The 16381-nt window shown below is 44.0% G+C and overlaps 2 protein-coding genes across 3 annotated transcripts in view; one reads left to right on the top strand and one right to left on the bottom strand.

Moving 5' to 3' along the window:
• Positions 1 to 3818, bottom strand: part of BCO1 (beta-carotene oxygenase 1) — a 145776-nt gene extending 141958 nt beyond the window's left edge. Inside the window, exon 1 of one of the 2 annotated variants that reach the window (XM_048816584.2) lies at positions 3716 to 3818. The gene's annotated coding sequence lies outside the window, so the exon portion shown is untranslated. The remainder of the gene's footprint in view (positions 1 to 3715) is intronic. The other variant, XM_075118438.1, reaches the window with a different exon arrangement.
• An 8-nt stretch (positions 3819 to 3826) lies between these two features.
• Positions 3827 to 15545, top strand: GCSH (glycine cleavage system protein H). Its single transcript, XM_048816757.2, has 5 exons — positions 3827 to 3965; positions 7344 to 7423; positions 8832 to 8895; positions 13407 to 13538; positions 14856 to 15545. Exons 1-5 carry the CDS (start codon positions 3827 to 3829, stop codon positions 14951 to 14953), a joined length of 513 nt encoding a protein of 170 aa, XP_048672714.1. The 3' UTR covers positions 14954 to 15545.
• Positions 15546 to 16381: the final 836 nt, after the last annotated feature.

The following is a 16381-nucleotide window of genomic DNA, read 5'->3' as shown; positions in this document are numbered from 1 at the left end:
CCTGAGCGACAAAAGTTTTAGCACTGAAAAGCACCATGAGCCGCGCTTTAGAAAGCACTTTATTGCCAGGAGTTGCGCTCCTGGCGATAAAGTTACCACCCCTCGGCTCTGCCCACGTCACATCGCAGAAACACACCCTCTCCCCCTTATATGTTATGAGTAACAAGTAACATCAGAGTCTGCAAAAGTATGGTAAGTAAGGAATAGCACTTGACATGGGGTACAGTTGCTATGAGTTAACCACACACCTCAGGTGTACAGGGAAGCACAAAGGCCAGCTCCTGAGAAGAGCAGCTAGGCCTGGTTTACACTAGGAAATTAGGTCAGTATAACGTTGTTGCTCAGGGGTGTGAAAAATCCACAGCCTTGAGCGAGGCAGTTAAACCAACCTAACTTCTGGTGCAGACAATGCTAGGTCGATGGGAGAATTCACCCATCGACCTAGCTACTGCCTCTCGGGAAGGTGGCTTACCTACACGAACAGGAGAATCCCTCCCTTTGGCATAGACAGAGTCTTCACTGAGGGCTTGGCAACACTTACACTTTATAGTGCTCTAATTCGCTGGCTCAGGGGTGTGAAAAATCACCCCCCTACCCCGAGCGCAGCAAATCAGAGCGCTTTAAAGGGCTAGTGTAAACAGACTCCCAGCGCTCAGAGCTAATCCCCTCGAGGAGGTGGATTACCAGAAGCAGCTGGGAGAGCTCTCTCCCAGTGCTCGCACACGACCACACTCGCACTTCAAAGCACTGCTGCTGGAGCGCTCCCGCGACAGGGCTTTGAAGTTTCCAGTGTAGCCATGCCCTGAAGCACTACAGCGGCACAGCTGCAGCATTTTAAATGTAGGCAAGCCTTTGGTTTACATCACCTGAGCTTCTAGTGAATTAGTCCACTCCAAAAATGGCATAGCTAACTTTTAGAGGCAAATTTCCAGAAAACTTCCTGAATTATTCTCACCAAATTTGCAAGCAAATCCGTTTTAGATAAGTGCACACCTAACAACCCACAGGGACACAGTTACCTGATTCACATGTGCAAATGACATGCTTCCAAATAAGCCCTTTGAAAAGGTTGTCTTCAGAATAACAAAAATAAATTATGTGGGCAGGAACCTTAGTTGCCTAATCCACTTGCTTCCTCAGTCCTGCCCCTTTTCTAGCTCTCTATTATAATAATAAAATCACAGTGTTGTTAGTGTGATATACACATCTTTAAAAAGAAAAGGAGTACTTGTGGCACCTTAGAGACTAACCAATTTATACACATCTTTGCATCTCTTAAACTCTGAAAAAGTCATTACTAGCTACCTTACATTATTTTATTGATACAGTTATTGCATATGAGTCATATTCTCTGATTGATTTTGTTCACAAACTAAGCAAGTAAGAAGTTACCACCAGCTTTCCTTCTATAGGTTGATTCTGAACATAGTACAATGGACACTCACAGTCCAAAACATACAGCCAATGAAATGAAAATATTCAGTGCCATGCTAAAGTGGTTACACAGGATTTTAAATAAAAGTTTGTCTACTCAGTAAGTGGCAATCACGTCTCATTATTAGCATGTCATTGTGATAGTGTCCAGAGGCCCCACTAAGAGATCATGGCCCAACTGCATGAGGTGCTGAACACAAATAAGAGTAGCAGCCCCGGAGACCTTGCAATCTAAGTATAAAACAAGAGATTACAGATGAATAAAACAAAGAGATGGGGGGTGGAGGGGGAGAGAGAGACCACGAGAGAAGAGACAATTATGACAAGTGCCTCCACTGGTGCAAGTTGCTGAGGGACAGACTTGGAAGGTGCATAGGAGGAAATACCAGTCGTCTGATCCTCCCACACTACTGAGGGGGATTCTAGCCAAGCACTTTCTTCAAACGGTGAAGAAAACAGAAAATTATATCACTAGAACAGAGAAAAAAAACCCACTAGAGACCAGTAGGTTCTGCAGGGGATCAGCCCCTCTGGATATCTAGTCGTTACTGTATTGGTGATGCCCATAATTTTTGTTGTTATTATTTAGCTCTCTAAGGTTCCACAATGAGAACCATGCAGATGGTTCTCTGCACCTACATAGAGCACAATTTCTGCCTGAGCACATCTCCTCTGATAGTATGTTATCTGCTGGACTCTACTGGGGATCTCAGCTGTCCTCACACATCTTTTCACATACTGGGTCACGGCCTACAAATATGGGAAGAGATTTATGATAGCAGACAGCAGAAAAAAACATAATAGCCAATGGAGGGAAGCTGAAAGTAGACAAATTCAGACCAGAAATAAGGCACAAATAAATGAGGGTAATTAACTATTGGAACAATTTTTCTAAGGAAACCAACTCTCTATTTAGGAGATGCAGTTTCTGGTTACGGACAGACTATCTTTCCACTCTGTCCCTCCTTGTCTTTGTATTTCAAAAGAGACAAGCATCCCTATTTATATTTTTCACCTGTTATCTTGTTTGGTTTTGTACCACACTGAGGCCATTACAACTATTCTGACAGGTAATTCCAAAGTACCCATAATCATAACATTTAGGCTCTGTTACACAGACACTTCCATGTAGAAGGCATAACATAGACAGGAGCAGGGCTCCCTGCCCTTTCCCCCCACTCCTGCAAGGCCCCTCACCAGAAGGGCTGCAAATCTGTCAGATATCACAAAGTTACCCTTGGTTTGATTCCACATACCTCCCCCATATCAGTTTTTGGGAATTTTTCTACATTCAATCCCACTGACCCTAAAGCAGTGGTCCGCAAACTCCTGGGGGTCCGCAGACTATGTCTAAGATTTCCAAAGGGGTCCACACCTCCATTCAAAATTATTTAGGGGTGTGCAAATGAAAAAATGTTGAAAACCACTTCCCAAAAGGAATCTGGAGAACACTGGGCCCTTAGCCCCCTCCCCCAAGGTCTCCGCTCCAAGACTGCACTGGTGCCTAAAGTAGAGTAGTGCCTGATGCGTCTGTGCAACCCAGAGCCATCTTATCTGCCCAGCTACTGGGTGGGGAGGGGGGCAGGAGCACAGAATGTTTGCTCCAATTGAGTGTGTGTAGACAGCAGGGTCCCCCAGTGACCCTGCTTCCACCCTGCAGCCTCAGCACCATCTCACACACCCTCCCACAACAACAAGCAACCTCCCCTCCCAGCTTCTCTTACCCCACACACCTCCCCGCCTCACACTCTCCTGCCTACATACCTTCCCCTTCCCCCCAGGCCCCTCCCAGCCCCACCCTCACTCCCCAGTTCTGTCCTTCCCCCCCACACCCTCCCTCTCATAGCCCCCATCCCCTAGCCCCCTCTCACACCCATTCCCCAGTTCTGTCCTTCTCCCACAGCCACCCTCCCACAGCCCCCTCACACCCACTCCCCAGTCTGTCCTTCTCCCATCACAGCCCCCTGCCCCCCTCACACCCACTCCCCAGTTCTGTCCTCCCCCCACACCCTCCCTCTCTCACAGCCCCCCTCCCCTAACCCCCCCTCACAGCCCCCTCACACCCACTCCCCAGTTCTGTCCTTCTCCCACACCCTTCCTCTCTCTCTCTCTCACAGCCCCCTCACACCCTCTCCCCAGTTCTGTCTTTCTCCCAGAGCCCCCCACAGCCCTCTCCTATCACAGCCCCCCACCCCTCTCACACCCACTGCCCAGTTCTGTCCCGCCCCCGCCCCCAGCCCCACCCCTCCCTCCAACACGCCCCGCCCTTCCCCAGACGTACCCCCAGGGCGGATCGCGTCGGTTAGTCCCGGCCTCGGCTCCGCCCGCCGGGTCAGGCTCAGCGCGTCTCGGGACTCTGCGGGGCCGGCGGGCGCCGCGGCTCCGGGCGGCAATGGCGGCGTTGCGAGCGCTGCGGAGGCTTGGGGCCAGCCTGGCTCCGCGCTGCCCCGGCCCCGTCATCGCGCCCCGGGCGGGCTGGCCGCAAGCAGCCTCTGCCCGGAGCCTGGGCACCAGCGCGCTGCTGGGCTCGGGTGAGTCCGGCCACGGGCAGCCGGGGATGGGAGCAGCGAGGGCGAGCTGCGGCCGGGCCCACAGGGCGGGAGGCCGGGCCGGGGCCCCGGTGCACGCGGGCTGCCTGGGGGGCCCCGGGGCGAGTGCACGGGGGCCTGCTAGTCGGGGGTGCGTGTTGGGGCAGGCGCGGGGGGGGGCCTCCGCGTGCCTGGGCGGGGCTGGTGCGTGCGAGTTGCGGGGCTGGCGTTGGGGCGCGGGGCTTGGTGCACGCGGGAGTGGGAGCTGCTGCGTGGAGTGTGGGGTGCATGGACCCGTTAGTGTGTGGGCAGCAAGCTGTGTCCTACAGCAGTGTTTGACCTCTCGGGAGAGCAAGGCTTCCCGGTGACCGCAGTGGTTTTCAACCTTTTTGCTTTGTGAACCCCTGGGAAGTTTTCAGATGGAGGTGCGGACCCGTTTGGAAGTCTCCGGCATGGTCCGTGGACCCCCGGTTGACAGCCGCGGCTTCGAGGAAAGGGGAAGGGTCTTGTTCTAAATGGCATAGCAGATCACTTGCAAAGCGGCCCGTCTAATCCAGAACGCCGGACTCTCATTCCCACCCTCTGAAAGCTATAAATCTGCCTGAGTCATTAATCTGCGGAAAAGGGGATTTATGCCTAAAAATCACACATTTTTAAAGACGTAATTTTTAGTGACGCACAAAGTGGGCTTGGAGTCAAGTTAGTAAATCATGTTCCACTGTATATAGCCTGGTTTAAAAACAACACATCACCTTTTGCAAAATGGACAGTGACCCATTATTTTGGTCACAGATGCCTTCTCTGCAATACCAAACGTCTCACCTGTTTTTATCAATAAGTAACGCTTCAGTGGGGCTACTACAGGTATAAGCATTAGGTAGACGTGGTGCAGCCATTTTCATCACTATGGCATAATCCGACCACTCGTTAGCATTGCTACCCAAGTGACCATGTGGTGCTTCCCGTTGACGTTAGTGGGTAAGAAGTTTGCTAGTGTGCCTTAGGTGGTTTTACTTTACTATGCATAGTGTGATACAATAGAAGTTTAAATGTTTACCGGATCTAAAAGAAGGCATTGGCAGGCTTTTTTGTAGACACAGGAATTGAACATTGTTACATATTCACTGATAGCTGTCGTAAACGTATAGGTAAAGATGACAGATTAGGTGCTGATCCTGCAACTCTTATTCAGTGTAGATCCTTAGTCATCTAGCAGGTGTCAACAGGTGAAGTTTTGATGACGCACCAGCCAGTGTGATTACAAGTTTAAGGTGAATGAATCACTCAGCTTGCCTCTCAATGGACTATATGAATTTAGGACTGAATGAGCTTTATGCAGGCACATTCACAAGGGCACAGGAGTCCACTTTCATAGAGCTACTTGCAGGATCAGGACCCTGAACCCTGTCTACATTAGGGAACTTGGACCAATGTAACTATACTGATGTAGCTATGCTATACACTGATATGAACGCCTCGTATAGATGTGCTGCACTGGTGCAAAACTGGGCCTGCAGCAGTCTGACTTACTCCACTTGTGCCTAATGTAGGATAGGTACTTTATCCTGTAAGACAAAACAGTGGGATATGTTTCTCCTTTTGACTTGATTTACCATGCTAAAAAAGATTTCTGGCAAACAGCGTATATTACCCAGGAAGTTCTTAATCAGAAGCAGGCTTATAGTTTAAGGCAGAGGTGGGCAAATGTCCTGCCTGGCCCTTGAGCTCCCAGCCAGGGAGGCTAGCCCCGGGCCCCTCCCCTGCTGTCCCCCCTCAGGGCAGGGGGTCAGGGTGCAGGACGGGTGTGGGGTGTGGCAGGGGGTTGGGCTGCAGGAGAGGTTTGGGGGGCGGGCTCCGGCCTGACGCGCACCAGGGTCAGGGCAGGCTCCCTGCCTGCCTACCATGCCCCCGCGCCACTCCAGGAAGCGGCCGGAACCTGGTGGCAGGCGGGTGGGTGTAGGGGCGGCCACAAGGGTCTGTGTGTTGCCCTGGCTGTGCCTCCAGGCACCGCCCCCCACAGCTCCTATTGGCTGGGAACGGAGGAGTAGAGGGGAAAAGGAACAGACTGGAAGTTGAAGGAATAGGATTGTGGACCTGTTTGTTAAGAGGAGGTTAGGGATTAAAGGTCATGGAGAAGAGATGTCTTCAAATGGGATTCAAAGAGGGAGAATTAAGTATGAGGAGGTAGGGCATCTGGAACATCAGCATGGAAAATGGCGCACTCTGGAGAGAATCACAGTAGTATTTGTAGAAATGTGACTAGAATACGTGCAGAAGTATGAGTGAGAATTGCTGTGAAGTGATCAAACTTTAACTGGGTCTTATATATAATTGTCTCTTAAGAATACAATTCTCTGGTGATCTGGCAGTAGTTGCACAACAATTATATAAATGTCCCAGAAATTGATCCTGCAACCTTTATTCCTGTGGGTAATCCGTACTTGCATGAGTAGTCTGATTAACTGTAATGAGCATAGGGTGCAAAATCAGGCCTCTTATCTGGATTTGCAGAATAAAATGCATTCAGTAAAATATGGACAGTTTTGGGGATTCAGTGATCTTATTTCCATTTTTTAAAACAAAGTGTGAATTATTGCAATAATGAATAAGTGAAAAATAAATGTACTTAAAAACCATTATGGTTGAGTTTCTGCAAGCTGAAATAGTTTTTCTGCAAAGGGATAGCATGACATCTCCATGTCATCTAAGAAAGTTAAAATATAGTGCATTGCATGAGGCACTGTGAAAGTTCCAGTGTTACAGAAATGTCATTAGGGCTGGCTTTAGTGGGAATAATGTGGAGAATTGGCTTAATTAACCAATTCTGAATTTGAGGGGAAAACCTTTTTAAAGTTGTATTAGACACACATAACAATGAATAAAATTCTTAAACTGTAATTTTAATTAATAATACAATCAATCTTTTTTTCAACTAAATCTCATTGGGTGGTGGTTCATGCTGCACGCTTTGATTTGGTAGCTTTAAATGTGGTTTCCATGGCATATTTAGATTATTCAGGGCCAGATTTTGCCATCTGTTATCAGCCCCCTACTGTGTAAATCAGGCAGTCTTTTTTTTTTCTTTAAATGGATCTAAATGTTAATGCTTTAGCAATTCACACTTGCTATTTATATATTTTGGCATCTACAGGTAAATGATGTGATTCTGATGCACATTTCAACACCTCACATGTGGTCTGTGTTAATATAAAGCATAATACCAGTACCTTCAAAAAGCGCCCCATTCATCCACACCATAGTTGAACAATACTGTTCAAAGCCAAACTCAAGAGAAAAGTGTTTAGGACTTCCAGTATATTAGTGTATTTATAAAAGTAAAATGTCAATTTTTTCTGAAATATCAAGTCTGTTTCATTTTAGCCCGCAAATTCACAGACAAGCACGAGTGGATATCAGTTGAAAATGGTATTGGGACAGTAGGAATCAGCAATTTTGCACAGGTATTGATTTTGGGGGAGGGGGGTGTCCTTCAATATTTACTTGTACATTCCTGCTCTTGTCTTTGATCTTTGGGTTGTTACTGTGTCCTTTTATTATTGTTGCATATACTGTACACTGAAGCATATTATGGATTTAGATCTCAAACTATTTCTAAAGCACATTATGCCATATCAACATTTGTGGATAATTTTTTGATCATGTTAGTTCTCCATTGGATTGACTTAGACTTGATGAACTTCTTAGTTGTTAAATCAGAACAGTAGCAAATCAGATTTATTACTCTTACTGTTTTAATCTTGTTTTTTACTTTCTTTATAGGAACACTAGACTGCATAAGGAAACTATTGCATTGTGCATGTTTAGGTCAAATTCTGCTCTGATTTTTACCCCTTTGATTTAAGTGGAGTTGTGAATAGGAATAGAATTTGGTGCAGAGAGCATCTGTAATGTGTGTGATAGTCATTAGCATCCTCATCTGTGATGCTTACCAAAGAGATTGGACTATTAGCTTTCAAATCCTTGGTCAAGGATATTTTTCTAACTTCAGTCCCTGTTATGACTGGCTAATAGGATGCTAGTTAAAGATGTGCATTAAAAACGAAACAAAAAATCCAAAGACACATGCCTAAACCTGCTAACAACCAAACATGGGACATTGATGTACAATATACAGGACAATGTCAGAAGCTTTGACTGTAGTGGGATTATTGTTCTTTAGGATAAATAGCCTTTTGGTAATTTCAGCTTTCTGAATGTGTAAATAACATATATTATTATAATAAAAGATCCCAAGGTTTATGTGGGGTAGTTAAATTTGGGCCTTAAAGGGCTTGACCCTGCTCTTGTTGAACTTAATGGCATAAATCCCAGTCACTGAAATGGCCCAAAACCAGACAGCTGATGCCTAGTACATAGTACTCAATATGTAAATTTTCTGCATTGGAAAGATTAGGAGTCAGATATTGCATGGTCTTTCAAATGACACAAACAGTAAATGTTTCATGCTTTGAGGGTCAAACCTTAGTTCCCTGACATCACTGGGAGTTTTGCTGTTAGGACCCATTTTGGTTCTATAAAGATCAACAAGAGTTCTGTCACATTGTGCCTGGAGGAATGATTTCTTTCTCATGGACTCACAACAGAGCCTTAAGCTTATTTAAACCCTAATATATGAACACATCTTGCAATTTAGAGGGCATGAGAAGCTAAGTAGTTTGCAAGTTGTTTATCAGAAAACATGATTCCTGTTAAAAGCGTGCAGACTTTGAGTGGGATGGGCACCAACATTAAGCAGAGGAATATAATTTTAGTCTAATCAGTTGTGTAGTTACAACCTTAAATCCCTCCCCCACATGCTCACTTAGCCTTTACTAGTATATATTCCTGATGCATTTGGTTTGTTTTTAGGAAGCATTAGGAGACATCGTTTATTGTAGTCTTCCGGAAATTGGGACAAAGTTGAACAAACAGGGTAAGTATTTTTATTTTAAGCTGTTAAACTATTGCTATAACGATTGTCTTAGGTTTTAATATAAACTAACGTTATGCCACTTCCTCAATTCTTGTTGTTTTTCATATAGTTGAACATTGTTTGTTTGATGTTACCCTCGGATCCTGTAAAATTTAATTTCATTTATATGGTTGCGTGCTTGTTGGATGTAAAATATGGATTGCTCACATTTTTAAGAGGGCTAAAGGCCTTATTTCTAAACTCTGAATGTTAGAACAGAGCAAATAGAGTTCTCAGATCTTGCTTAATGGGAGAACCTGCCTTTAAAATTGTAAAGAGACACTTAAAACCAGTTAAAAGAACAGGAGTACTTGTGTTCTTTTTGCGGATACAGACTAACATGGCTGCTACTCTGAAACCTTAAAACCAGTTGTTTAATTTAAATGTTTGCTTAAATCTTTAATTATACAAATTTAAATAGCATTGCTACAATAAACTTTTAAAACTGTACAATTTTCCATACTGTGATTTGACAACCTGCCAGTACTTCTAGGTGGCTTATTTGTTGCTGTTTTGCAAGTTTCAGAGTAGCAGCCGTTTGTCTGTATCCGCAAAAAGAACAGGAGTACTTGTGGCACTTCAGAGACTAACAAATTTATTAGAGCATAAGCTTTCGTGGGCTACAGCCCACTTCATCGGATGCATAGAATGGAACATATAGTAAGAAGAGATCCACCTTCTCTGTATGTATGTGTGTAAGTTGCCATACAAACTGTAAGCAACTAATTAATTAAGATGAGCTATTATCACTAGGAGAAAAAAACTTTTATCGTGATAATCAAGACGGCCAATTTAGACAGTTGACAAGGTGTGAGGATACTTAACATGGGGAAATAGATTCAATATGTGCAATGACCCAGCCACTCCCAGTCTCTATTCAAACCCAAGTTAATGGTATCTAGTTTGCATATTAATTCAAGCTCAGCAGTTTCTTGTTGGAATCTGTTTTTGAAACTTTTGTGTTGCAGAATTGCCACTCTTAATTCTTTTACTGAGTGACCAGAGAGGATGAAGTGTTCTCCTACCGGTTTTTGAATGTTATGATTCCTGATGTCAGATTTGTGTCCATTTATTCTTGTGTAGCGACTGTCTGGTTTGGCCAATGTACATGGCAGAGGGGCATTGCTGGCACATGATGGCATATATCACATTGGTAGATGTGCAGGTGAACGAGCCCTTGGTGGTGTGGCTAATGTGATTAGGTCTTATGATGGTGTCACTTGAATAAATATGTGGACAGAGTTGGCATTGGGCTTTGTTGCAAGGATAGGTTCCTGGGTTAGTGTTTTTGTTGTGTGGTGTGTGGTTGCTGGAGAGTATTTGCTTCAGGTTGGGGGGCTGTCTGTAAGCAAGGACTGGTCTGTCTCCCAAGATCTGTGAGAGTGAGGGATCATTTTTCAGGATAGGTTGTAGATCTTTGATGATGCGCTGGAGAGGTTTTAGTTGGGGGCTGAAGGTGACAGCTAGTGGCGTTCTGTTATTTTCTTTGTTGGGCCTGTCCTGTAGTAGGTGACTTCTGGGTACTCTTCTGGCTCTGTCAATCTGTTTTTTCACTTCAGCAGGGTATTGTAGTTTTAAGAATGCTTGATAGAGATCTTGTAGGTGTTTGTCTCTGTCTGAGGAATTGGAGCAAATGCGGTTGTATCTTAGAGCTTGGCTGTAGACAATGGATCGTGTGGTGTGTAGGATGGAAGCTGGAGGCATGTAGGTAAGAATAGCGGTCAGTAGGTTTCTGGTATAGTTACACAGCAGCTGATGTGGTGCTTTACAAATTCAAAGCTTTGTACAAACCTTGACCCCTATGGCAAGTAACCAGAGCTGGAATTAGAATTTGATAGTTTCCAGCTTCCAGTTCCATGCTTGGCTCATGCTACTTGTCAGTAATTTAATTATGTATTAAATTATTAAGAGTGTAATAACTTGTAAATCACTACAAAAGAGTGAGTGTTAGCAAGCAGAAGGAGGCTTTTCCTTTGTTTTCATGAGGAGTGCTGATGTTCTGGTACACGTTCCAGAAATCATTCTTGCTTAGAGATATAAATAATCCACCTGGACTACAGATGCAGGAAATTGCAAAACAAGATGACAAAATATGTAAAGCAGCAGGACCTCTATTCTGAAATCCTTGTAGTGTAAAATGTCCCCAGCAGATTATTTAGCCACATCGTCTACACAAGGCTTGAATGGTAAATGTTGGAGAAAGGCCCTTTGCTTTTGGGTTCTAATTAACAAACTCAAAATTTTTGTTTTACTTTATAGTGAGAAAATTCATTCCTCCTAGTTCCTATCTGCTTCACCACTTCTAATGCTGATTCTGCACCGTGCACATCTAATTCCAAATTCCCGGACCCATTTCATTCTGTGCTCATACCAACCTGCTGTTCTGACAATTCCATGTTTCTCCAGACTCTTTCTCATTTCATTAGTTTATGGCTGCTTTCAATAGCATTGTCCCATCTGCCATTTTAATAACTGTATAAAAAATAAGGAGAAGGGGGTGAGCAATTCAATGGTCCCACTTCCTGATTCTGAATACTAAGGCATTTGTTCTTCTCCCATGCATGTACATTAGCTCCTGATGGTGTTTCTGAAAATACCAGGTGCACTCTTAGGCCTTGTCTACACTACCAAGTTTTGTCAGCAAAAGTTATGCTGCCTTAATTAAAACTGCTGTTGCATATCAGCACTGCTCCTTGTGTCGGCAGAATGCATCCACAGTAGCGTAGCAGCTCTTGCATCGATACAGAGAGCAGTGCACTGTGGTAGCTATTTACTCTGCAAGTGGCCGCAGGGTGCTTTGGGAATGGTTTGCAATGCCTCATGGGGCAGGGACAGTGTCACATGATGCAGGTTTCTCAATCCCATGGTTCCAGGGGCATCCTAGTAGATTATCAGCTGCTTTTTCAACTGAAGTGTTGGGGAGAGGAGAGGAGAGTGGTGTGTCTGGGATGGGGAGACAGCAGACTGACCAACTTATCCTGAGGCAGGGAGAAGGAGATGACCCCCACGTCAGCACCTGGCTCTGCTCGGCACAGCAGTTTCCCCCCAAGCAGCCTGCTCTGCCTGCCTATGGTTCTGAGATTCCCTCCTCGCAGCCATCTCAGCTGCTGGGAGCGGCATCCTGAGCAACTCTGTGAGAAATGTGCTGAGAAATGTCAAAGCAGCACAGCAGTCCCCCTGCCTGCTCCCCACAGCAGGCCCCTGTGTTCCTACTGCAGGACGGAACAGGAGCATTCCACGGTAATGATCTGCTCTCCCTTCCCAGAGCAGCATGCTCAGCTGTCAGATACCCAGAGCTTTGAAAGGGGAGGGGCACCTGTCTGCAGGGCAGCAGAGATTGACACAGTGAGTAGAGCGGTCACAGCATTGTGGGATACTGGTGGAAGCTGGTTCTGTGGACAAAACAAATAGTAGTGTCTACACCGAGGCTTTGTCACTTTAACTTTTCTGCAAAAAGCTTTATGCCTCTCGTTGAAGTGATTTGGTTTTGTCTGCAAAACAGCAGAGTTTTGCCACCAAAAGTAGCTGTGTGTGTGAACACCTCACCTGTTTTGTTGGCAAAAGGCAGCTTTTGCCAACCAAACTTTGTAGTGTAGACAAGGCCTCAGCATGGTGAGAAATCAGAGTTCAGGAGACTAGTGCTTTGACTGTTTCACAGGCAGATTTATTGAGGTAAAGGCTAGTTAGCAGCTACTCAGAATGGATATATATACTCTGCAGCAAAGGGCTAGATGTGGCTCCTGGTGCCTAGCCCCTCTTTGCTGGTCAGAAGTTTTGCTGTAAAGCATTGGAAGTAGGCTTGGCAGAATTCAAATTTTTTTTTTTATATTTGACAGATAATATTGATGTTTAAACACTTTCTTATTTTGATCTATTCAGTTTTGCACAATTACACAAAATTCTGGGTTTGAAGGTTTATGTTATATCAATTTAAATGTAAAATTGCAGAAAATTATGGGTGGTGGGTCAGAGGTAGCTATTTAATGACAGTAGATATCCTTAAATCAAATTCTAATAAGCTCTCAAGCAGCATTGGTCTTACCTGGCCTATCTGTACCTTTCAGTTATCGACGAAAATATTTTTTGTTTGTGTGCAATGAAATCAATATTTACTGACATTTACTAATAAAAATTGAATTCTTCCAAGCCTAATTGTAAGCAAGGCACCAGCCCGCAGGATGAGCTAAGTGACAAATTCCCATCCTTTGTGCAGTAGCAGGTAGTGTTATCCCTCGACTGCTGTTTCATCCAGAGTACATAGTGCAAAAAGAAATTTCAAACTTGAAGCCGCTAGTCGTTGTAATGAAACCAGGACCTTAACTTCAGCCTGTCTGAAAGTCTCATCCTTTCTTCCTTGTTTCGTTTCCAGAGACTTATTGGGGCTGGGTCATCTTTAAAACCTTTATTTACAAAAGTAAATCATCAATGTCTTTTTTTTTTCTTTTTTAAATGAACACAATCCTGTATTTCAGATGAGTTTGGTGCTCTGGAAAGTGTGAAGGCTGCTAGTGAACTCTATTCTCCTCTCACGGGAGAAGTGACTGAAATTAACACCACCCTTGCAGATAATCCAGGACTTGTCAATAAATCTTGTTATGAAGATGGTAAGAAGCTATTGTTTCACTTTCAAGGAGTAAATGGCACTTCTCTGATTAAGATCCAGATGGTGTTTCTATCACAAGCAGATCTTTTGTTGTCCATGTCTCAAATTAATTATTTGGAAGCTAAAAACGACACGGAGGGAACATGGCCTGCTCCACACTACAGAGTTAAATCAACATAAAGCAGCTTATGTCAACCTAATTATGTCAGTGTCTACTCTCATGCTTTGCTCCCGCTTGATGTAAGTGCCTTACTACACTGACATAACTCCACCTCCATGAGAGGCTTATGTTGGTGTAGTTAGGGCGACACAATGTCCATATAGACACTGCCTTACTTACATCAGTTGTTGGCTATCATTCTTGTCAATTTCACAGCTTCCTGCTGGGGTCGTGAAATCGACCAGAGAGGCTGGAAAGCTCCCTACTGTGAACCCTATGCCGGGATTAGGCTGTTGCCCCAGGGCGGGTGGAGGTCTCCAGCTAGAGCCTGGGCTCCCCTCCCCCCTGCTCCGAGCCGGGCAGCAACCTAGGACTCCCCCCAGGAGAGTGGTGAGCCAGGGGGGCAGCGGGCTCCTGAGCTGAGCCCACTACCCGCACGGAGCTGAGAGTCTGGGTGGCAGCCTGGCTTCCGGCAGGGGGTGGGGAGTTGAGAGCCCTGGGCTCCCTGCAGGGAGCAGAGCTGAGAGCCTGGGCAGTAGCTGGGCTCCCAGAGGAGAGTTCTGCTCAGAGCTGAGATCCCGGGCTCTGAGCCCCCCACACTGCCCTTCTTAAGTCAGCAGAAATGCTTCTGGTGAGGACGCACACCACTGACCGAAGGAGGGTAGTGTGGACATAAACAATCGCAGTAACTACTGCAGTGGCTGTAAGTCCACCTAACATAGGTCTACTTAAGTTTGTAGTATAGACATGCCTCATGTCTCTGAATATCTCCAGTTTCAATAAACCCCATAGTATGAAATTGTTAAACATTTTAGTCCTGTCTTCACTAGGAAATTGACATGTTGCTTACAGCTTCCAGAAATCTTCAGAGCTAAATATACTGTGGTTGAGTTTAAACCTCCTTTTAAATAGCGAAGGAAGAACATATTTAGAGTGGTTATATTTCCTCCTCTAAATTTAACAGAACTTAAAAGCATCTGAAAATTGTTTTGCCCATACTAGACGACCAAGCCCTTGAGTCCACTACAGTTTTAAAGAGCTGTAGGTACATGGGGGTGAACTTAAAAAATTATTTCCTTAATGTTTGGATTTAGATGCCTTTATTTTAATAGGTCTAATTAATTTTTTTTAAAATGTAATTTAATTTCTTTCTTACAGGTTGGCTTATCAAGATGACTGTGGACAACCCTTCAGAACTTAATGAACTGATGAATGAGGATGCGTATGAGAAATTTATAAAATCCATTGAGGACTGACCTGGAACACTAAAATAAACCACTATAAAACACTTACTTCAGCGTAGTTTCATAGATTAGTGGTGTACAGAAGGTCTGACAGTGGGCAGCTTGAAAAAATTGCATATTCCAGGAATTTTGGATAACATTTCAAGACAAATATGCTGCCTCTGAATCGTGTTGTACTAAAGATCAATCCTGTGACAATAAGAGATTGCAGATAGGAAAAAGAAAATGCTTAACATTTGCTCCCTTTTGCTAGTGATTTTTTTAGCCTACTAAACTTAATTATGTAATTTTCAAAGTTTGGAATGTCATCTAGAGGAAAATAAATTTAGTTTGTAAAAATACACACTTAAAGCATAGCATTGCAATATGCAACAGTCTTAACAGCAGCATGGTAACTGTGTTGCTTTTTTCACCACCGTAGTTAGCTGTCCAAATACATTTACATAGCTAACAGGGTGTTGTGATAGAAAAGCTGCATCAGGTTTCAAGTGTGCATAACAATATAATCTTTAAAAAGTTTAGTTTTAGTTAAGATTTTCTACAGATAAGGCTACAGCCTTGCAGAAGACTAGATAACAGAAAATAAAAAAAAAAAATGACTTTACCATTTATGTTTGCTGTTGTTTTGTACCATAACCCGTTTTACATATTTTATATAAAGTTGGTTATCCCGTTTGGAACTTGCAAGATTAACCTACCACTTGCACAACTTGGGATTCAAAATACATGTAATCCTTCAAAGGCTCTGGATCTGTATATTCTAACTATGCATTTGCGTGCTAGAATGACTAATATCTCATTGTGACACATACGTGATAGAAGGACAGCCCTCTCTAATGCTTTAACACAATCTTATGCCCTTCTCAGGCAAAACTTTGATCAGTTCATTGATGGGTGAAGAGGACCTGAAGTTTCAATGAGAGGCCAGCTGTGCCTATTATGTATACAAACTGAAGGATAAGTCCAGTGTACTTTAGGATTGCAAGGGGGATGGGATAAATGGAAGTGATGGGAATGAATGGTAGTCTCCTGTTGAAACGTTTAATCTGGGAGGTGAGAAAAGGATACAAGCTCAATTTGATTGAAGGACATTACCTGTATATGTCACTCTTCATATGAGTTCTAGAGCTGTTTGGATTTCATTGTTTTTTCTCTAACCCTTGTGCAGAAAGAAACTGAACTTTAACATGATTTTTAATAGAAGTAAATGCTATCAACTGATGGTTAGGAAACAGCGGGTTCTACCCATTCTTGAATGTGACCCAATTGGGAAATGGTTGCTGTGATCATATGTGAATGTTCAGGATCATGTGTGACATCCTCTTCTGTATCTAAGTGGCTTTTCTTCACTACACAAATGTCAAGCTTTTGGAAAGTGGGTAGGGAGTGCCATCATAAAGGGAATTAGTAACCATTTAAAATGTATTCAACTGCAGGAGT

The sequence above is a fragment of the Caretta caretta genome, chromosome 12, assembly GCF_965140235.1.
Source record: "Caretta caretta isolate rCarCar2 chromosome 12, rCarCar1.hap1, whole genome shotgun sequence".
Classification (NCBI taxonomy): domain Eukaryota; kingdom Metazoa; phylum Chordata; order Testudines; family Cheloniidae; genus Caretta; species Caretta caretta.
This window is presented reverse-complemented; position numbering and strand designations above follow the sequence as displayed.

Excerpts from the sequence above, each read along its gene's own strand:
- GCSH (XM_048816757.2), top strand. The coding sequence starts at position 3,827 with ATGGCGGCGTTGCGAGCGCTGCGGAGGCTTGGGGCCAGCCTGGCTCCG. Across the intron at positions 7,424-8,831 it reads GAATCAGCAATTTTGCACAG|GAAGCATTAGGAGACATCGT; the intron begins GTATTGATTTTG and ends GTTTGTTTTTAG. Across the intron at positions 8,896-13,406 it reads GACAAAGTTGAACAAACAGG|ATGAGTTTGGTGCTCTGGAA; the intron begins GTAAGTATTTTT and ends CCTGTATTTCAG.